Source organism: Mercenaria mercenaria, chromosome 5, assembly GCF_021730395.1.
Source record: "Mercenaria mercenaria strain notata chromosome 5, MADL_Memer_1, whole genome shotgun sequence".
NCBI classification, from domain to species: Eukaryota; Metazoa; Mollusca; class Bivalvia; order Venerida; family Veneridae; genus Mercenaria; species Mercenaria mercenaria.
The window spans coordinates 43,653,249-43,677,134 of NC_069365.1; the positions used below are offsets into that span (position 1 = coordinate 43,653,249).

The window sequence follows — 23,886 nt, forward strand, 5'->3', positions numbered from 1 at the left end:
AGGCGTCCTCTATCTCTTGCGATAGATAAAAAGGTCTGGTCCTCAGTGGAGCGGAACTGTTGAAGCCGCTTGTTGCGTTGCAAATAGGTTTTTAGTCTCCATTTTACCATTCAGGCGTGATTCACAAACCTCTCCAGGTCTTTAACACAGCTGGTTGGTGATTGGGCGGTAGCTTGCAGCCCTTTTTTGGATCCTTCCCTTTCTTGTGGATGGGGTTTTGACTGCTCTTTCAATCTGTGGAAGGGTGTCCTTTTGTCCTGCTGTGTTGTAATTTTAAGGAGTTTGCAAATTTCTTCAGTGCCTTGAGGGGTCGCATTTCATTTGTGCCTCCATTGGTCCAGGAGACTTCTTTGTCTTCAACTGCTAAGATTCTGTAGCTCATGCAGTTTTAAAACCCCGCTTATGCATTTGGTGTACTTGGTTGTCTGTCTTTCCCTTTTTCTCTTCGGGCTTCCCCTTTTCGTTCCCTGTTGATGGGGATGTTGGAAACATCTTTGTAGTTAGAGGCAAAAGTGTTTGCCCCTTTTTTACCCGGGCAACAGTTCACCATTATCTTCCAAGTTCCTGGCCTCTTCCTGTTTCTTCATCGTTGAGCTGTCTCGTCAATCTCCATGCTTTTGGCATCTCGTTAGGTTGAGCTAGGCTGTTTTGTTTCTCCAGCTCTTCCTTGTGCTTCCGTTTGTGCCTGAGGAATTTGGCCTTGGCTTGTGTAGAGAGAGATTAAATTTTTTTGTGAGGGATTGTTTTCTGCTTTCCTGGCTTCTAATATCTTTCCTGTAGATTTTCCAACTCATCAAATCAGATGGCTTATAGCCTTTTGCTCCCCTTGGAATGGCGCTGTAAGCGTCTTAAGTATCTGTCGTTGAGTCTTAGAACCCGGTTGATGTCTTTACCTTCCCCTCTGAGTCTTACAGAGTCATATCAGACTTGGTAAAAGGTCCACCCGGCTTCTTTTTGTTCCATCTGGGGATGTTAGGTGAAGTAGAGGTATTTCGGTCCATAGTAAGTTGGAATGGGCGATGGTCGCTACTCTAGTTGTTCATTGACTTCCCCCTGACATGTCCCTGTATGTCATCAGTACATAAGCAGATCGGGGTTGTGTTGTTCGCCAGTTTGGAGTAAAAGTTGGGGGAATCTCTGGTTGTTGATGAGGGTTTAGCTTGTTATCATCTTGCCCGGTTTTCCCCTTCCTCTCCAGTTTATCCAGGTGGTCATATCCCAGCTTTGTGAGTGGGCTGGTTAAAGTTTTCCCACAATGTGAACCTGGTTTCATCAGTTGTAACTTTGTCAAGGGCAGGCTTTGTCATTTGGAGGGTATATGTTTAAAGTTTCAAACTGAATGTTCTTTTGAGGCTCAGAATTGGAACCGGAGTCATCCATATGGTGTTGGTCTGGACAGCGCTGATGTTGTTCTTGACCAATGTCATGATGCCTCCTTTTCGTCTGCCAATTCTGTACAGCGGAAACCCCTGGTATCCTCTGACTTTGAAGGAATTTCTCTGGTGTAGGTGAGTTTCCTGAATGCAACAGACATTGATGTCTTTCTCATGGAGGAAAATGCTCAAGTTCAGCTTTTCTTGTTGAAGACACCCTCCGCATTCCAATGCTTTAGCTGAAAGGTTGTTGCGGTTTGGTTCTTTCCTTGGTATGTTCCCCTTTTCTCTTTGCATGTTGTGGATTGAAGGAGGGACCCCCCGTAGCTGTGGGTGGACTCTGTCGAGGCTCAGAGCCCCGGGAATGAATCCCCTGGAGGGACTTCAGAGATTCAGCAGCACGTTGTTGAATACCAGATGGCTGTGTAGACATAGCGATATTGCATGGTGCTGTGGTTTGTTAAGAGAGTGCCAATGGCCCAGCACCTCTGTCTTCAACTCTCTAGGTTTCCTTCGGGGTTACCTCACCCTTAGTTCCGAGTTAAAACCCTATCCTGGGAACACAGGAGCTATTTGTCTCATAGCTGGGTGTCTGTTCATAGGCATCAGGGCGTGTCCACACACCGGTGGGCCTGGCATGCCACATGTCTGGGGGCAGACCTCCTCCGAGTCCCCTGCAGTTCTGCCTGAGGCCGTAAGGTGCTCAGTTACCGTGTGGCGCCAACTCGGAGGCACTGCAAAAGAGCTTGTCTGCAGAGAGGCTATGTACTGGCAGGGAAGACTTACGCACTCGGCTCCTTTTTCACCAGAAGGCTAGCCAGCGGTGGAGGCTGAAAGCGGAAGGTGACAAGCACACAACACACCGCACACCACACTTGACGCATCAGCAGACCAATTGCCACACACAGTTAAAGAATGATGGCGGCATCGATAAGCCGAGTGGGGTTAGGTAAGGAAGGGGGTAACCCCTCATTTTAGGTAGGTCAGGGCGTGTCCGCCTGGAAATATTTGAAATATATGAATAAAATGGTGGCCCCTGCTGCATTTTTTTAGTCCAAAGTTTGAGGTATGGGGGTTAACCACCTAATTTGTCGAGTTTTCGGTTTTTCGTGCCGGCGGGGCGAAAACACGCAAAACACGACAGCATGACAAATAAAGGGCGCCAATACGTCATACTCATACCCGCCAACACGAAACCCCTCTAAACGTCTTGTTTTCGTGTAAAATTTGTCGGGTTTTCGTGTTGTCGTATTTTCGCACCGCCAGAAATCAGCCACCATAGTAGCCAATTATTCTATGTATGTACTGCATAAAGTAACATGAAAAGCAGCCTGATAAATACTTTATGTGCATTGTTAAGTTAGTTTCGACATGTATCACTGAATAACCGTGATTCGTTTAAGCGTTTGATGGTCTGTTACTTTAACCAATGAGAATGCAGTTGTTGTCCGACTTTATTCATTATATGGTCCTACAAGATTTCACATACCAACTATATCGCGAAGGGCCGTTCAAGAGTGTGCTCGCTTTATAAAATATTTTGGATAGAAATCGTATTGTTTATAACAAGGTAAGGCCATTTTAAATACTAAGAACTTCTTAGATGTTCATATCATTTCCATGCTGGCTGTAATTTCGTCAAATTATATAAACTTTAGCAAGTGCAAAATGTTATCCATTTTATTTCTCAAAAATATTGTTTCTACTCTGTGTGTTTACCTTATTTTTAACAGTTTCCTGTCTTGAATTTAGAGATGTGTTGAAAGAGTTTAGAGACTTGGTGGTTGATCTTTAATACTTAGAATAAAAATCTACAAAATGAAATAAATACCGCACACCATAGCGAAAAGAAAAAGAGCGTATGAAAAGTTTTGGCATTGACAATATGAATAAAACATAGACAATATTAATAAACAGATCAAGATTTTGGTATTGAATACTTTTAACTTACTTAACTTTCTATTACATCATAAGTTAAGCTAACAGACGTATTCAAATATTGATTATTAATTGATTAAGGATAATGTGTCAATAATTTCAGTATCTGATGTTATAGAAGTGTTTCTTTTTTTTTCAAAATAACTTCAGAAATAAAATCTTATTATTCGTTTTTAGCAAAAGGTACTTTTCAACAGCTTGCTTTGCAGTTCACTAAATTAATCATAAATTAGTATTATGTATGCATTATTATTATTTATACTCCTAAATAATTATCTGTATCTTTTTATTTGAGTGTTCTGTTTACACCGATATATTTTTATATTTAACCAATTCTTCCTGTTGAAAATATGTTCATTTGTATGAAGAGGCGTGGCTTTGAAATCTCGAACATTGTGAATAGCTGATCCGTCAAGTAGACATTTGCGAATTAAGCCGATACCGAATCCGAAATCGTAATCTGATATTCGTACTGCATGTTAAGGGATATTCTTTTTGTTCAACTAAAAATGCATGCCAATGGTCGAGCTTGGCATTGTAGTTCGTCATTCGGTTGGTTTTCAATGCCGATAGCCAATCTAAGAGCCAACTTCACACAAATTACTGAACGTAGAATGCGGATCCGTACTATTCTATATTTCAAGACGCTTTTTAGAAATTAATCACAATATCTATAATGAATTTTATGTTGCATAATGAGACCGTAGAGCTATATGCGGAACAGAGCTACAGTTGTTTCGTGCCTAGGTTAAATTTTATCAAGGGTGTTATCTACGGAGAATACAGCTCCACAGGAGCTATACAGGAATACATGCTTCGAATACAGCTCCCACAAGCACTACATTTTGTATATCTGAAGGAGCCACATAGGATGTGACATGGATATTTCTGAATCCTTAAATCAGGAAAATGATCCTACTTCGACATCACTTCTTGAATATCCACCATAATTTAGTTATCAGCGAATACAAAGTTTGGTGATTATCGGAGATTCAAATACAAACAGACTCCATATACCTGAAACAATATCCAGAACAATCAAGTGAGGCTGATTCTGCACCGCCGTCATTGGCAAAAAAAATGTATCAAAGAAAAAAGAGAAGATTTTAACAAATTAAAAATGTCCATGTATATGAAACTTATTCTCCATCCGGATCTTATGTTTAAATGTGGAAAACGTATTTTAAATCGTTCCAACAGTCCTTTCAATTAACTTGCTAATCGTATATGTATTCGTAACGTGTTATGAGGTGTAAAGGAGTCATTTGCATGCATATTCACGTTTTGTTATGAAAATAAGAACACGTTTTTAATTCATGCAAGAATCTTGTACATATTAGTGATATGATATAAGATTTATATTTTTAGATTGTATTGTATGTTAAACCGGATATTCATTTACAAGCTTGCTACTTTATAGTTAATTGCCTAGGTCTTCGCATTGGGCAAAGGGATTTCGGTCTTCATTAATACATTTGAGGGCTTATGACTTTCACAGTATGCTTCTAATTTTAGGGGCACTTTCTTATGAAAAACAATATTGTTTAAACATAAAATAAAAAGAAACATTTTTTAAGAATAGATTATATATAATATCATGGTTTTACGAAGAAAAGCATGGTTTTAATTTTTCTATCTGGTTTGTGTTAACAACTTTAAACATAAAAATATTATAAAAAGAAATTTACCCAAGTCTTGTCAATTCTATTCGCATTGAATTTAAATCATAATATTGCGAACATTTGTTTGACAAAAACTGAAATTGGATATTCAAGAGAAAGGTTGCATTCACCCATTTAATTTCTGTCACTGCTTTCTGAATATTGTAAGGAACATTTTTCTTAGATGGACCTTAACAACCTTACACGTTCATTTCAATGTTATAAAATAAAGCATAAAAATTAATGCAACTTATTACTGAAATTGAAAATTCAACCTAGATGAAACACAATAAATTGATTTAATCCAATTATTGTATAGAACTCCAGTAACAAAGATTGCATGTTTATTATAAAAGCATTTTACCATTTCTTTGTAAGTATTGAATATAAATATAAAAAGATCACTTTGTCTTGTATGTCCATTTTCATTATTATGATATTTGTTGCACATTTCATTACCTCTCATGAACAGACTAAATCAAACCGAGTCTGCTATTACTCTGCTTGGTTGCAGTCTATGCTTCCAAAGGATCTTGTTACAGATTTTATTAACTATCACAACAGCAATCTTTAAGTGCCGTGGCGGCTGTAAAAAGTCTCCCCGTACTTATAATCAGTGTTGTTTTATTTTCTGGTCCTTTCGGATGTCAATATATATGTAATAGAATTCCGCTTAAGCCGGTGCTAGGGGGCGTGAGAGGTGTTGCACATTTCTTTACCTCTCATGAACAGACTCAATCAAACCGAGTCTGCTATTATTCTGCCTGGTTGCATTTTATGCGTCTTAAAGATCTTTCTACAGATTTTATTGATATTATTTGTCAATAAAACCAAATTATCCAGTTTTCACTGTTCATGACACCAAGGGCGTAGCGCCCATTACGCAGTTTACGCAACTGCGTAATACTTTTTTGGCTGACTTGACTTTTTGAAATATGAAATATTGAAGAGCATGTTTTTTTTTTTTTTAAAAAAAATCAAGTTCATATCCAATGTATTTCATTTACTACACGTATAATTTATAAACATGATATGGTGTAAACGGGTTTGAACTTAGTGCAAGAGTACTGGGTACCGAAAGTAACCTAAATCAATAATCTGGGTCAGTTTTGACACCTGCCAAAATGTCACATTTAACTCCGTCTATACCGATGACGTCACTCCTACGTAGCACTAACTTATCGTTTACATGTATGTGTAGCGATTCGGTTCTGGTCACTATTTAGAGTACAGCATTATATTAATAATAACAGTACGAGTACGCAAATATCTAACTGAATTTTTTTTCATATTTTGTAATTTCTGTAAAAATCACAGATTATATATGTGATAAATATATATCTATATACATGTATATATATTACAAAGGCATTTTTGAGCTCTATATAGATCTCTCTCTATATATTTTTAATAGAGATGAGCTCCAGAAAACCTCCTCGACCTCTTCCTGGACAAAAGTCCATTTTTCAGTGTTTTAAAACCCCAAATTCTACTCCAGATGACAGTGAAAGTACATCAACTGTTCCTGCTGATAATTCTCAGTCATTTTCGGATGACAACACAAAATCTTCTCCCAAAGAGTCCACATCTTCCCCAAAACAATTTCAGGCAGATCACTGCCATAATGATGGGTACTCAGCGGTTTGCTCCCTGGGTGCGCGGTTTTCTAGACATTGGAACCATTGATGTCACAAGAAGACTCCGGATGTCTGATTCCATGAAAATGTCGACTTTGATATCAAGGTATGAGCCTTCGCGGAGTTGGGTAAAGCCCAAAAGCACTCACAGCAAAAGCGGGGCAGCTAGGCGTGTACCTGACCTAGTGTTTGATACTGAAAAACTACCCGTATTTAAGGTATAGTCCTTCAGTCAATGGTGTTTTTTGTGCACATATTTTTCTTTGTTTTTTTTTTTGTTTTGTCTTTAATTCATCTGAAAAACACTTCGTTGCTAAGCCCCTTGTAGACTGGAGCAATGTGTCTAGGATTATAGGGATGCATAAAAAATCACCTGATCCGTGACAGTAATGCAATGACTAAAGCTGACAAATTATGAAAATATGTCAAAATCAAGAAAAAGGTGTTGTTGAGTTTGGCTCGAACGCTTACAGTAACAAAGTCGATAAAAAATAAGAAAGCCTTGACATCTATTGTTAAAACAATAAGTTTTGCTGGGAAAACAAAACATAGCCTTTCGTGGCAAAACAGAAGAAAAAGTAACTTCAGAGCTTTGATAAATTATCGCGCTGAAGTAGACAGTGACTTGCACGACCATCTAGCAAATTCTCCCAAACATGCACAGTATTTAAGCCCCTCTATTCAAAACGAAATTCATACATATATGCGGCAATCAGATTTCGGACTCTATCGTGCACCGTTGCCAAGATGCGAGGTACTTTTCTATTCTTGCAGATGAATCTGCTGATGTCAGCAATACAGAACAGTTTGCTTTTTGTCTGGTTATATTGAACGTCAGAGTTCCGGGAAGCATGTGCTCCACGAGGATTTTCTTTCATTTGTCAGACAACAGAAACAACAGGTGAAACACTACACCAGTTGCTACTAGATGAAATACACAAACACAACCTGAACCAAACTTTTTCGTTGGACAAGGTTACGACGGTGCTGGAACATGTCCGGTTGTCACCGTTGAGTGCAGGCAAGATTTTCTGCAGAATTTCCAAACGCAAAGTATATTCACTGTCGCAACCACCGTCTAAACTTAGCAATATGTCATGCTTGCAGGGTAGCGTTTGTGCAGTCGATGTTTACCGTTGTTGGGGATGTATTGTTTTTATCACAAGTTCTCCGAAAAAGTCTCGGAGTTTATAGCTCTCATAACGATGACGGAGAAGCCTTAAAGAAGTTCTGCCCCAAAACGGTGGTCTCAGCACTCGGAAAGCATCACTGCTTTCTATACCCACTTCAAGTCAATTCTAGAAACACTTACTGACCTTCAAGTTGGCATGGACACCAAAACTGTCCACAGCCCTCAAGCCTTCAAAAGGCTGTCCTGTCTTTTGACTTTGTTGTCGCTTTGTGTTGCGTCAGCGGTCCCTTAGATACATTGAATCCTTTGACGGATTCAATGCAAGACCCTCAATGTGACTTGGTCAAAGCAGCACAGCATGCTAAAGTTCTTCATGGGTTGCTATATGCGTTTCTTAAAATGCACCAGAATGCGTCTTTTCATGTTCTTTTTTTCAAAATTTTCCAGGGGGAGGTCCCCCGGACCCCCGCCGGTGGGAGGGGGAGACCCCCTCCCACACTCTCCCCCCTCGGCTATTCGTGCCTCGTCCTGCGTACATTTTTCAAAATCCTGGCTACGCCCCTGCATGTGGTTTATTATTATCATTATCATTATTACTTATTTATTATTATCATCTTTATACATTCACTGAAGAAAAAATGATTTTCTTTCAATTCAATGGCACATATCTTAAAGGTTTAGTGGGGAACCCCTGTTGTACTAATTGCCACCCAATTAATTAATATTACATAATCGCTGATAAGCAGATAAGGATGGAGTTGTTTATTGGATTGTGGGGGGCGAGGGGGGGTGGGTGCACTTATATAGTACTGGATCTATGCTTTTAAAGCTCTTTCTCTTATGACATATCAAACATTCAAAATGACACGAAAACAGATATTTCTTTGTACGTCGTAAAAAGGCTAGATTATGCAGAATAGGACCGCTGAATGAAATAAAATGTACAAAATGTATACATCTTTTGTAAAACTCGTTACACTTTTAATATTTCTTTTCATTTCGCATCAATAAATGTAAATGGCTTGAGTGGCGTTAAAGAACGGCCCCTGAAAAATTTCGATGTCATAATTTTATAAGAAATGCATTGTAATAACAATCACGAATCGATCTAGTGGGGGTAAACAATGGGGCGGGGATTCCTTCTGGAGCAATTTCAATAATTCGACACGGGGTGTTGCAATTTTAGTAAAGTAAACATTGAATCTCAAAGTTTTTTGTTTGTTTGTTTTGGGATAAACGCCGTTTTTCAACAGTATTTCAGTTATGTAACGGCGGACAGTTAACCTAACCAGTGTTTGTAATTGTGCATTGAATTTCAAAGTAGATAGGAAAACGCTTTATGATCATATGCCTGAATACATTTGAATTGAATAACATTGAAAAAGATATTAGAATAAAAGCGCGAACAAGACCTTGAAGACATTTGGAGAAGGTGTAACCCGGCTGAAAATCAATCAATGCACTTTTAAGCGGGGCAATCCAAATCCGAATATAATAATTTCTTATATTCCGACCATGAACTTTTATCTATGGTATTAGATAATGAAGCCCGGGTCTACGGAATTCAAATGCAAGCATTTTAAATGATTTGGAATATATAGAAATAATTGATTTTTTTCTGGAAATACTGGGCAAGCTGTAAAAATAAATTTAACACAAAACGAGAATGGCTGGATATGACAAAGCATAAAGTAAAATCAATTTCTTTAGACTATTCAGAAGGTACCCATTTTAGTAAGAGAACTTGAAAATTAAAAAAAATGTAAGTAGCGATATTTCTATTTTAGAAATGGAAAAAAAACTCGAGAATAACAGTTTTATTAGATCTACACGGTTAGAAGCTAAAAAAATAAGATCGAAAGCAAATGATGTTTTTGAAAATGAAATATATCAACAACATGGATATTTTTAGTAATAATGACGTAAATATCGCGTCTATCCTTTGAATTTTGAAGCTGTTTTAAAAGGTAACATTCTTTCGTTTACACAGATCTGGGATATCTCGATAAATACTTTTATTTTCTCTCAAAACGTCATTAAATTATTAAAAACTAAACGCACATAGATCTCTGAATGGAACATTATTAAATCGAGCACTTCGAAACATATATTGCAGCACTTAAAGCTACTTTCCATAGAATCGCAAGCAATATTACCATTTGTCATTATTTTCTTTATGGTTTCAGACTATGCAAATAGCAAAAATATTTTATCTAAATTCCATTTTGTTACTTTGTAATCGCTTATTTTCCTCGGAGTACCGAAATCAATTTTTAGAATGTGAAATTGGAAGTAGACTATGATAATCAAAATAGCGCACACTTAGCTGGCAAACAGTAACAAAATGGCTGCCCTAGTGCACAGTAAGGCTTCTGGGTAAAGAAATTCGGTACTTAACTGCGAATATTCTAATATACGGCCTTATATGCAATGTAAATGTTCGTTGGGGGTATATTCAACAGCTTAAAGACAAACTGTCAGGGAATGTGACACAGTTTATTATACAATAATTTAAACGTGATGTTAATTTCTTTTAAAAGCATGTAGGGCAACGCGCATACTTTGAGAATGAATAGGGTTTGCAAACGGTGTTACTGCTGTTTCTGTTACTGTTGGCCAAAAAGTGGTTATCTTATAACTGCTAAGTGTCGTCGACGACAGTTAGTAGTTTACCATTGAAATCTTTGAAAGTACGCCGAATTTAACAATTATTAATGTTTCGCTATTGAAACCAGAATTATTTGACCACGTACAAGTAGAATTATTTTTTCCTATAACGAAATTTAATTAGAGTGTGGAAAGCAGCTTTAAAGGTCCACTACTAACACCCGAACGAGTATTATATGAAAACCAGAGTTTGTAGCTGAGACTTCCTATTTACTAAAAGTATGACCCACTGCATCGGATCTGACCAAGTAGTGATGAATATGTTCAAGAATAACCCAAAAAATAAATAAAAACAATTGCCAATTTCAAACAAAAAATATGTTTTCCAACTGCTTACAGTAGTATAGTGCGGCCGATTTCGCATCCGGCCTGGAGCCCTGGAGCCTATCACGTGACCCCATGACGTCATCGCGTGGGGGCGTGACTTAGGTCGGAAAAACCCATGACGTAATCAGTAGGTCAAGGTAAACAATGGCGGAGTAAATGAGTCATCGGAAAAACCCGTGACGTCATAGCCCAACCCTAATATAGGACAATAAGGGCAGCCGCACCTTCCGATGAGTCATCGGGTCAAGGTCACCCGGTCAATGCCCTAGAACAATGGAGGTTACCCAACCCAACATTCCGGACTCAAATTTGATCAGTCGATCGGAAATTTCCACGACGTCATCGAACACTCCCGTAACATTTCGTTACCAGCCAACTTCTCTATTTTAGCACGGGACTGACTCAACATTCTTTAAAAGATAGGGGTTTTAAAATCAATCGAAAGCTTATTTGCTTTATTAAGGTCAGATTGATTTTTTAAAATACAGCGATTTAAATATTTGAGCGACATGTCACCCTTAGATAACGGCGAGATGTTTACAAACATTTAAAAAAAGACGACCGTTCGAAGTGACCTTAGCTACAATGTCAACAGTGTGATCTAGATGATAGCCACGCGTCCGTTGACCTTACTAATTAGATAACGGGCATAAAAGCAAACATTCCAGTTCACAGTGATAAACCAAACACCTTTTATCACCACAAATCGTTTAACACTATTTCTCATCGTTTACCTTTTGATAACAACTAATCTCTCATTGTAATATTTAAGCCTTTTCACCATTGACTATTGAGCTTTCAATCGGTTTCAATTACACTGTGTGCGGTAAGGCGGAACATGATCTCTTCTTAAATAACTGGTGAGAAAAAGTCAACAAACTTTGTAATTTTGATGTTAATTTATTTTCATTTTTCATATTATAGTCAATTTTATTTATTTTCTTGTAGACATAGCAAGAAATCACCTCCTCCTCATTCAATAATAGCTAGATAAAACAAAGTCATGTTTACAGTTTGTCTTTTTTTTCAACCACTTTAATAACGTTTTCCAATAATACATATTCGGGGCTGATTTTTTAACCTTAACAGTTCGCTTTCTGCCCAACGCTCGACCCTCTGCACCGGCCCCTCGGCGTCTATCTGTGGCACTCTTCCAGTTCCAACTCCAGCTCCATCCTGTCGAACTGGTGCTGTTTCCGTTATTTCTGGAGGTTCGTATCTTTTTAGAACATTTTCAAAAGGGTGAATCATTTTGTTAATCGCGTACTTTCACGCATCCCCAATAGGGTAGCCATCCATCAACTCCAGATCGGATGCCGTTTCCTTAATGGCTCATAAATAGGATCTTCTTTAAGAGCATGGTACCATAGCATAGCGTTTGCACAGACTTTCGCTATCGTTTTCCTATATTTGTCTCTCATGTCGCGAAAAACGCGATTCCTAGCGGTATCTATCGGCCACAGATAGATGCCGAGGGGCCGATGCAGAGGGTCGAGCGTTGGGCAGAAAGCAAACTGTTAAGGTTAAAAAATCAGCCCCGAATATGCATTATTGGAAAACGTTATTAAAGTGGTTGAAAAAAGACAATTAAACTGTAAACATGACTTTGTTTTATCTAGCTATTATTGAATGAGGAGGAGGTGATTTCTTGCTATGTCTACAAGAAAATAAATAAAATTGACTATAATATGAAAAATGAAAATAAAGTAACATCAAAATTACAAAGTTTGTTGACTTTTTCACCAGTTATTTAAGAAGAGATCATGTTCCGCCTTACCACACACAGTGTAATTGAAACCGATTGAAAGCTCAATAGTCAATTGTGAAAAAGCTTAAATATTACAATGAGAGATTAGTTGTTATCAAAAGGGAAACAATGAGAAATAGTGTTAAACGATTTGTGGTGATAAAAGGTGTTTGGTTTATCACTGTGAACTGGAATGTTTGCTTTTATGCCCGTTATCTAATTTGTAAGGCCAACGGACGCGTGGCTATCATCTAGATTACACTGTTGACATTGTAGCTAAGGTCACTTCGAACGGTCGTCTTTTTTTAAATGTTTGTAAACATCTCGCCGTTATCTAAGGGTGACATGTCGCTCAAATATTTAAATCGTTGTATTTTAAAAAATCAATCTGACCTTAATAAAGCAAATAAGCTTTCGATTGATTTCAAAACCCCTTTCTTTTAAGGAATGTTGAGTCAGAGCCGTGCTAAAATAGAGATGTTGGCTGGTAACGAAATGTTACGGGAGTGTTCGATGACGTCGTGGGAATTTCCGATCGACTTATCAAATTAGAGTCTGGACTGTTGGGTTGGGTACCCTCCATTGTTCTAGGGCATTGACCGGGGTGACCTCGGAAGGTGCGGCTGCCCTTATTGTCCTATATTAGGGTTGGGCTATGACGTCACGGGTTTTTCCCATGACTCATTTACTCCGCCATTGTTTACCTTGTCCTATTGATGACGTCATAGGTTTTTCCGACCTTAGTCACGCCCCCACGCGATGACGTCATGGGGTCACGTGATAGGCTCCAGGGCTCCAGGCTGGATGCGAAATCGGCCGCACTATACTACTGCTTACGAACCCGTTACTCATCTTCGGTTTTTTTCGGAAGAATCATCCGAAACGAGACTAAAATTTATATTAATAGATGCAACATATATTATATGCCCAAACGATAACGTGATTTTTACAAACTTAGCATAGGAAATTTAACATTTTTGTAACACAAAAACTTCATGAAAATCATTCTTATGATACAAGTAATATACAGCTATACTACAAGTTTTCGGGAGGACAATTTAGGCCCTTCCAAATTAAAAGTATTTTCACAACTTCGTCTGCAAACTCTTTTCAGCATAGTTTTAAGAATATAAATTAATAACAATCTTACACTGTAGAAACAAAATGTGATTGAAATTTACCTAAATACACTGATTTATGTACATATGGCTACATTGATTCAATAAAATTTTAGACATTAAACACATTGTCTTGGCCTAATATATGTCACTGTCAATTTGAAACTAAAAATTTGTACATCTCATATTTTTCATGCAAATCGTGTATAATTACCATCATGCTATTACAGAGTTTCTGTCGCGAGTCTTTAAACGGATATTCGTTTGAATTAATTTTTAAATCTCGTGATCCAGAAGAATTTCCAACCGATTACGGAAAAGCGATAAACACGAAAGTAGGACAAAATGACCACCCGTGTCAGTCTAAGAAAATACAGAAACAATCATTTGTTTCTCTGTACATGGGTTGACTTCAAGGGAATATTGCACGGCTATCGTAATGTTTAGTAGTTTATTTCAAAATGTGTAGTCTTGTTTTAAGATTTATGTCTATTCATTTGTCTTTATTTTGCACCTTTAAAGCAAGGAGTTCAACGCAGTTAAATTATAAATTTATTTAGATGAACTGCAGTTAAAAGCTTTTCCCGAAAGGTCATAAAAACCTAAACCGAATGTGCGCGGTATTTTACAGAAATAAGTTTAAAACTCAAACCGGAAAAAAAATGGGAAAATGCACTCAGTAGTACCCTCCCGTGGGAAAAGGTCTGGACTTGGATGTCACTTTCTTATTCCTCAAAAAACGTGAAGCAATTTCAATGTAAATTTATATTTAGGGCTGTTTTCACGGAACACAGACTAAATTTTATTAAAGCAGCATGCCTCCAGATTTGGCTAAAAATATTTTTTCTTTCAAATTGAAGTTTGATCATATTATGAACATTAGAATATGAATGTTTGTTTCTAACATATTTTAAAAGACAGTTTACCTGGAGTAAAAGCGTGACAACCGCTCACTGGCACCAGACCAGAAAGAAAATGCCTCCGTACTTGTTATAGCCTACCCCTAGGTATCATATAGGAACCATGGTCGTGAACGGGAAAATATACTAACCCATTTCAATCGCGTATTTCTTACCTAAAAGACGCAGTTCAGTAAATGTGTATTATTGATATTAAACAAGCGATAATTTATCTTCATTCGTGCACCTGTCACATTGTCTTAATATTCCATATTGCAGAGATGCTTCACATATTTTATGCTTTAGTCAACGTTACAGAAAAAACTTGTGTGAACTCTCCTAATGAACATCCGGTCTAGAGGTCACGGCAGTATGCACATGTTAAGCGAAATGTAAACAAACAAAAACAGGATGCAGTACAGTCACAGTTTTACGATAAGACTCGAAATGATGAATGAAATTCATCTTGTATATGATTTTGAATATGAAATCATACATTGGTATACATCTATTATGTTTATTTAATTCATTTTGCACATTTATGCTGCATATAATTATTTCAGCGTACATGTGTAGTAAAATGACGACGGGCATACATTTTCACATCAGCCAATTAGAGTGTGTCTGTAATCTAGACCGGAACTTCACCAGGGAAGTTCAAGCAAGTTTTTTTGTGTACCGTTGAAAAAACTATAAACTACACGTTGTTTTTCTAAGATAAGAAGTATTGAAGAAATGTGACCGGTACACAATGGAAGATAAATTACCACTTGTTTAATATCAATAGTACACATTTACTGAACTGGGCGTTTTAGGTATGAAATACGCGATTGAAATGGGTTAGTATATTTTCCCGTTCACGACCATGGTTCCTATATGATACCTAGGGGTAGGGTATAACATGTACAGAGGCATTTTCTTTCTGGTCTGGTGCCAGTGCAACCGCTTTTCAATTTTCATCGTAAAAAGTAGTAAAAACAGCAAATTCTCAAGTGTTTCCAACAGAAAGTTTGTCAGTAATTAAGTTTTAAAGCCTTCTTAAGAAATACAGCATTTATTTCAAGATATCTAAAAAAAACATTTTTTTTTGTTATCGAACGATCTGGAGGCATGCTGTTTTAAATTATCAGATGGAAAATCAAAACCGGTAAACTTTAGTAATAGTAGTAGTAGTAGTAGTGATAAAAAAATATTAATAATAATGATTTTATTTAAAGAGGATAACATATTTGGCTATAGTCAGTCTAACATTATCACACTGGATAACCGGCTATCCTGACGCCCGCTGGAAATGTAACCCAGCTGGAAATGTAACCCAGCTATAAATCGGTAGGTAAAGTTTTTGATTTATTTCTATTAAAACGAAGTCAGTTCTTGCAAATCGACTTGACAGTTTTGTCAAGGAATGACCATGGCTTACATTTACAATTTCTGGGCCAAAAACGATCGTTATGTTTTGAGATATCCGCTAACAATTTCTTCGGTTTGAAAAATCGAGCAAAAATCCAAAGTTTTGCGCAAATTGTTTTGTTTATGAACAACCTGTGAAAACTTTTATCATCTGGTTTAACAGATGTGTCCTTTCGGAACACCTGTGTGAAGTTTCCGGGTTCTACGTTATTCTTGAAAAAGTATATTAGACGTTAAATAGGCATGGTCGAGAACAAAAGACTGTCGAAAACGGCCGCTGTATTTGAAATAGGCAGTCGTTGAAGTCAGCTGTCGGCTATCGAGAATACAGCTGTATAAAAGTAAAAAAAACCTGTCTTATAGACATGTTATATGCCCCGTTGTGTCTCTTCTTTATGTACATTTTGTATCTGTTTAGTCTGTCTGTGTTTTTGCGATTTCTTTCATCTTTCATTTGTGTAAAATGTGTATACTTGCAGTCAGTAAACAGTTTGTATATACTTATGTATGGTCCTTATTGCCATGTCGAGTAGTTCTGGTTGATTTATCATTGTCCTTTTGGTTTAGAGACTAGAAGTTGCTTTGTTCCTTTCGTCTGTCCGTCCGTCCGCCCGCAGTGTCTTGTCCGGGCTCTGATTCTACATGCATGGACTGATTTTTAAGTATTTATTTTTAAACTTCAAACATGTGTTACCGATGACACATGTTTTAATGAGGCCCATTCATTAATGACCACCTCCAATGTCAGTATAACAAAAAAATCTTTAACACAGAGCTATAAATAAGTATTTTGTGTCAGGCTGGCAATTCCTACATGCATAGACAAAATTTCAAATATATTGTGTCGTATAGTAGAACTTTTATTATCATGCGGTTTTATTTGATAGTTGACTAAGCAAAGAAGAGTTCCGATTTACCTTGTTATATGTTAATTAAAGCAACATGTGGCTGCCATGTTAAGAAATAACTGATTAACATTTTGCAAAGTTCTGCTTATTTAGATTTGAAACAATCGTTTTCAATCGTTTGCCTCTGTACATCAACAACTTGCAGTTTTAGACCATGAATAAACTGGTATTTGTTGAAAAGGTATTTATGAATAAAACAAAATGGCAGATTTACATTAGGAGCAATTAAATAATTATGTATGAGCAAATAAGATTATACACCTATCAAGCACCGCACTAAGAACACTTTTCAAAACAAGAACGGGCATTTGAGATTCATTAAAGATACTGAATTCTTCAAACGAAATTCAAAGGACTGACGACCAGAAGCATTCATTTGCACTTGCAAAACCCGGGGTGAAATTACTTTCTGTAGTAGCCCGGAGGCACCTAGTTTTTCTCCACCATCAAAAGCTGGCAAAATGGCAATATGTACTATACTGCTTCGATGTAACTGCAAGAAATATATGGCTGGCTTTCGCATGGCGGAAAAATGGCAAGAACGCGTGAACTAGGTTAAAATTCAGCCCGGGTGTGAAGGAATATAGTCCTAAAGCCTCTTGAAATGAAAGTGCCATTTTAAAAAATAATTACGTTTCCGTCAAATCACTGCCAGTAATACTTTTTACATACAAAAGTATTTAAAATCATCGGAGTTAATGGATAGTCTATAAATGTTAACATCCGAGTTCAACGACAGCACTAGCGGCCGTTTTCGACAGTCTTTTTTTTCTCGACCATGCCTATTTAACGTCTAATATACTTTTTCAAGAATAACGTAGAACCCGGAAACTTTACACAGGTGTTCCGAAAGGACACATCTGTTAAACCAGATGATAAAAGTGTTCACAGGTTGTTCATAAACAAAACAATTTGCGCAAAACTTTGGATTTTTGCTCGATTGTTTCAAACCGAAGAAATTGTTAGCGAATATCTCAAAATGTAACGATCGTATTTGGCACAGAAATTGTAAATGTAAGCCATGGTCATTCCTTGACAAAACTGTCAAGTTGATTGCAAGAATTGGCTTTGTTTTAATAGAAATAAATAAACAGAAAAACTTTACCTACCGATTTACAGCTGGGTTACATTGCCAGCTGGGTTACATTTCCAGCGGGCGTCAGGATAGCCGGTTATCCAGTGTGATTATGGTCCTCTAGCATAATCATGTAAAAGTTTATTTTCAGTAACCTAGACAGTGAAGTAAAAGACATGCATTGAAATAACGTATCAGGGCATAAACAGTATGTAATATAATGAAAAAGAGTTTAAAATTTGGGCAATTTTTTAATATCTAGTACTTATTGACTGTATGCGTCGTAACTATATGAATTATTGTTAATGTTTTTATTATATGGATTCGATTTCTTTTCTATTATTCTATACCTATTTTATCTATCCAATCGCGAACGTTCATTTGCAACACGTGACCGTACAATATATTACGGTATTTGGATGCACGTGCATACAAAAATCCTGTATTTTCTGTATTTGGACGCACGCGCGTACAAAAATTCCTGTATTTTCTGTATTTGGACGGTTCAACAGCCCCATGTTAAACATACGATAAAGCCCGAAACGCGTGAAAATGTTCCGGATGTAAATCGGATGAAGTTGGCGCTCTGTGTACAGAGTTTGATTATGCGTATTTAATTTGAGTTGTTGTTTTTTGTTTACAACACACAAAAACGATTCAAGGGATAACAATGCTATCTGATTTAGATATTAAAACGTTCGTTAATAATGAAAAACTTAAAAATACAGTAAAAAGGATCATCAGATGTTGGAATATTTGAAAAGTCGCTAAAAGAAGCCGTCCCGCTAAAACCTAGAAATTGGTGTCAGCCCTGACTATCTGAATAGCTACCTCAGCATTATTTGTTTAACGGTTAAGAAACATAATGGAGAAGATTATAAATGGCAGCGGGCGGTCAGCATCCAAAACATGTCTGCTCTATAATTCAGTTTTCGTCGGCTCTTCACCAAACTTGCTGAGAATGTTTGTGGGCATTACATCTCGGCCAGTTTCGATAACCGGCCAAATTGTACCAGGCACTCTTTGATTATAGTCCTTGAATTACTCGAAAAACGGGGAATTTAGCCTTGTCCGCTCTTTTAAGTCGAACAGTTTTCATCCGAACCATATATTTTTTTTAATGATGATACGCAGAAAAAACAACATTCAATGAATTACGTATATTACGTATGAAGTGAAATAAATATAGAATAAAAAAGTTATTTAAGGTCTAACATTGTTCTGTATAATATATATTTGCACTCATACCAAGCTGGGGAAAACTAGAAAAGGCAGGAATACAATATTCAGTGAAACATTTTTAATTTAAACTATTATTATAGTAAGATAAAATAGATATTGAATAAAAAGGTTATTTAACATTGTACTGTACAATACGAGATATATTTGGACTCGTACCCAGCTGAGAAAACCATATTGAACTCGCCTAGCGGCTCGTCCAATATGGTTTTCTCAGCTGGGTACTCGTCGTCCAAATATATCACCGTATTGTACAAAACAATGTAAAAAAACCTAATAATAATAATATTTCATATGAAAAATATTGTAAGTATGGTAGGCGGATGTTCCCCGACCCTTATTATGCCAATGACATGGAAATTACATAGGGCCTGAAAAAAAGAAATAGTACTTAGTATCTGACATTGTAGATATTCCCCAGTTTTAACATTTCTAACAGATATCCATAACATGATTTCATTATAATTAAGTGTTCGTTTTGGTAATGTAGACCTCCGGTCATACATTCCCTTCAAAACTCTCATTGGAAACAAAAGAAGGACAATATTATCGTCGTCATTGTTAATGTAGCATGCAGATATGTACCCACATTGTGCAAACTCCATCCATGGATTCTTTAGTCTTAATTTTGCCTCGAATGCATTTGAATGTATATGACAGTAGCACAATAGTATCTGCTACTCTATTCCGTTAGACTTTAAGCTTTTATTTGATAGAAGCAACACAAAACATAAAGCCCAGCTACATTAAATAAACGATGCTTAATAATATTACAGCATTCTATAGCATGACTGGCATGTAATATTCGTTTGATTTTCATATGTTTAAGCAAAGAATGGCAGAAGATGAGCCTGATTTCGACAAGCAGCAGTTGGCGAAAAACAACATTTATTTGGAATATGTTGTTGGAAAGTTCATGGGCGTGCTGGATATCAAAACTGATGTTTATATAGAAATACAAAATCTGGTGAAAGTTTCAGTCGAATCTGTCTGCGAAAAGGAACTAAAAAACAAACAGGATACAATCGACGAACTGAGATTCCGGGTAACCGATCTTGAAACTACCATAGACAAAAAGGAACAAATGTAAGCAGATTTCGTTACATACATGGCAATATTAACACAATAACATATGACTCTACAACAGAAACACAAAAAAGATACACAACCAACTGTATGATGTTCCAATACTAAATGCCCGTGGTTGGCACTGTATGGTGGACAGAAGCCGCTTATCAAATACACTATGAGGACCTGCCTAGCTAGATAGCTTATAATATTATATTCGTATTGCTTTTTGTTTTAATCACGTTATTATAATCTACATGTATATTAATTCACATATGAGAAAGTCGTGCCCAATAAAAATGTTAGACCTTTTTGATAGATGAATAAAACATTTTGATTTTCTTGCTGATAAAGATATGTCATTTACTCATGTACACATGAAGAAACATAGTATTTAAAAAGTATTTCAAGCATTTCAAAAACTGTTTCTATCACGATCTTTCTCAAATACAGAATACAATCCACGAAAGAGAATTTAAGATTCACCAATCGTGAACTTGAGCGGTGCGAAGATAAATGTGACAAGAAAGATCAGGTGCGTAAACGTCATTTTCGTTAATGCATGATAAAGCTATTATGGAATCATTATTTACCGCAGTAGAAGCATAGACTTGCGAGGGGAACGACAGTTTTCCGAGATATTTGATTTACTCATAGTCTATTCAACATTTACAAACAATTGCAGTCGCAACTCTAAATGACCGAGCATTTCTTTTCGTAATAACTAGACAGTGGATGTAAGAGAAGCATTTTGTACTGTTTTGCAGTCTTGTAGAAATGTTCGATCTGCATTCTCAGCTTTTAAATGAATATTTTTGCAACAAAAAACGCATACAAGAAAGAAAGAAAAACATAAATGATATTATTTCTCTATTTGACGTTTTGCCAGTGGTTTGACTGTACCGACGTCAAAACGCTTGACAGTTTTGGGACATGTTTTACTTTGAAAATGTGACTACCTAGCAGGAACATATCAATACGTTTTGTGTTCCATAATACCCCAGTCACACATACGGCGCGGATAACTATGTCCAGCTACGGATAGAAACGTAGTAAACCGTATCGATCCGTAACTGAGTCATACGGATTGGTACGGATTGATACGGATTACTACTTTAAGGTACGGCTCAGGTACGGATCGATACGGAGTACTACGTTTCTATCCGTGGTTAGACGTAGCTATCCGCGCCGTATGTGTGACTGGGGTATTAAGGCAAATTCCACAAAACGCGACTCACAGGCGGGGAAATAGTTCCGCTATAATGGTTTGTCTTAGAAAAATGTCAGCTAAACCTTTCTGGTTTAAAAAAACCCAAAATTTATATACCTGCCAGATATTAATTGTCTTTGCCTTTCTACTCATTATTACCAAACAGTAATACCGAGTATATTAAGTTACTTAATGTTTTGGACGCATTCATTGTGCATTCAGTGTTTAAAGTAGGGCTAAACCTTTTCATGAACAAGTTTGTTTGATGCCGCAACTGTATTGTGCTGGCAAAGGTCTTGTTTGAGTGTTTAATACATTGTCTGAAATATTAACTATACGTTATTAACCAACATACGGTGGTACAGAGGTGACATGCACTACTCTTTCTTTAATTGCACTTGTCTTTTTATGTCGTTCCCACGAAATACTTACATGAGGGAACGACTTAGTATGTCGTGGTAACGAAATACTAAGTCGTGGGAACGACATAAAAACAGAAGAGCAATTAAAAATTTAAAAAAAAGTACTGCATTGAAAAAAAGGAGTAGCGCAATAAAAAAAGAGTAGTGTAATAAAAAAAGAATAGTGCAATAAAAAAAAAAAGAGTAGTGCATGCTAGCTATGTCGAGGGAACTACTTACTAACTCGTGGAAACGAGTTCGATAGGTCGTGGGAACGACTTGCTATCCCGTACCCACGACATTGTAAGTCGTTCCCACAACATAGCTAACTCGTTACCACGACATAGATATCTCGTTCCCACGAGTTAGTCAGCCAATCAAATTGTTTGTTATATTTATTATACCTGTGATCTTCCTTCGAATCACTCATATTATCAATGGGAACGGGAAAAAGGGTACATGTATTACAAATCAAACTGCCCAATTTTATTTGAAAATGATCGGAATAAGTAACCTTTCACCCTACAATATTCCCAAAAATATCAGTTACCATCACCCATTTTCTTACATTCCGCATAACATTTCAATATAACTCACGGTGTATACCCATATCGGATCCCTCTCTGTGGAAAATGAGATAACAGATCCATCTCTGTTCGCGCACAGGACATCTCAGTGCTAAACAATGAACTCCAGCGTCAGTCAGCTCGGAAAATCAAATTTATCGTCCTAAACACATTTTTGTGCATAAAAACATATGGCCCACGGAATGGCGTAGCTATATATCATTGCCTTTTTATCGTTACATTTGTTTTATCAGTTCACACAAGTCCAAACGAAGATGTAATGTAGACGGAGGGTACTGGCTTGGATGAACATCGTGCGATGTTTATGAAACTTAAATACGACTTTCTTATACAGCAAATATCTGGTACCTTTTATGTTGGAGGAAGACTTCAGGTGCCTAAACCATGCTTAAGTCTGGAAGGTTTCCGACCTAGTTTGAGCCCATATGTCCATGAAATATAGACATACCTAAATGAAAAATGTAATTATGAGTCTGACCAAGACTGGACAGACCTTGATTTTGAGGAGAGGTTTAGAAGGTGACCGGGAAGTATTCAAACTTAGAATATTTCACTATTTTGACCATGTCTGGAAGGTTTACGACCTAGTTCGAGCCCCTAACACATGAATATATTATACATGTAAATGAGGGTATATATCCTGGATACAGTTTGAAATCTGGAGTAGCTTTAGATACTATAGTAGGTCATACATTTATGTATTGTAGTATATGTTCAAGTCCCTACATGTTCGGTACAATATATGGATGTGTATATAGATGATTCCACTTCGAAGAGTCAAAAGTCGTCCATTACATTTTTGGCCTTTGACTGACGGACGGACGTTCAAATTTTGCTACTAAAAGGGCAAGGATGTAACTCGAAATTCAAAATTTCGAGTTACTAACTCGAAATTTCGAGTTAATAAAAAAAAACGCACCTGGCACTTATGCTCTTCCGTAGATATCTTAGTGATACACAAATAACTTTCAAACGCAAATTTGTATCATTTGATTTAATACAAAGAGGGGCCATTCATGCATCAATGCTAGTTTGAAAAGGTTCAGCGACACATCTGTACTTAGCATAACAAATCCCCGTCCGCCCGGGCACACAAGTCTGTACCGAAAACATCGGTACATACACTTTCATATCGGATGCGTGGCGTAATTGAATGTGTGTCGTGGCATTAACATTTTTTATTTAGTTCAGTATTGTCAATCTTATTCAGACTATTGAAAAGAAAAATTATAGTGCAGTTACATTACATTGAATGCGTATGTAATAAAAAGGTTATCATCTTTGCCTCGGTAAATATGCACTCCATCGTTCTTTAGCGGAAGAGTATTGTGCTCATAAAGTCGTACTATCTATTTTCGCTGCAAAACTTGTGCATAGCTAGTAACCTATAATTATTGTTTTGCTTTTAAATACGAACACCATTTCATAACTTTAACACTGAAGTTAAATTGAGAGGGCACCTGTGCCGATAGAAAAATAATTGTGTCCG

The 23,886-nt window shown here is 36.9% G+C and overlaps 1 protein-coding gene across 2 annotated transcripts in view; it reads left to right on the top strand.

Moving 5' to 3' along the window:
* The first annotated feature begins 2,847 nt into the window (after nt 1-2,847).
* Nucleotides 2,848-23,886, top strand: part of LOC128557000 (polyamine-modulated factor 1-binding protein 1-like) — a 32,786-nt gene continuing 11,747 nt past the window's right edge. For both annotated transcript variants that reach the window (XR_008370974.1, XM_053543361.1), the window contains exons 1-3: nt 2,848-2,943; nt 19,961-20,217; nt 20,653-20,734. Coding sequence is in view for 1 of the 2 variants with exons in the window: in XM_053543361.1 (XP_053399336.1) it covers nt 19,967-20,217; nt 20,653-20,734 (333 nt within the window). In the remaining variant the exon portion in view is untranslated. The remainder of the gene's footprint in view (nt 2,944-19,960; nt 20,218-20,652; nt 20,735-23,886) is intronic.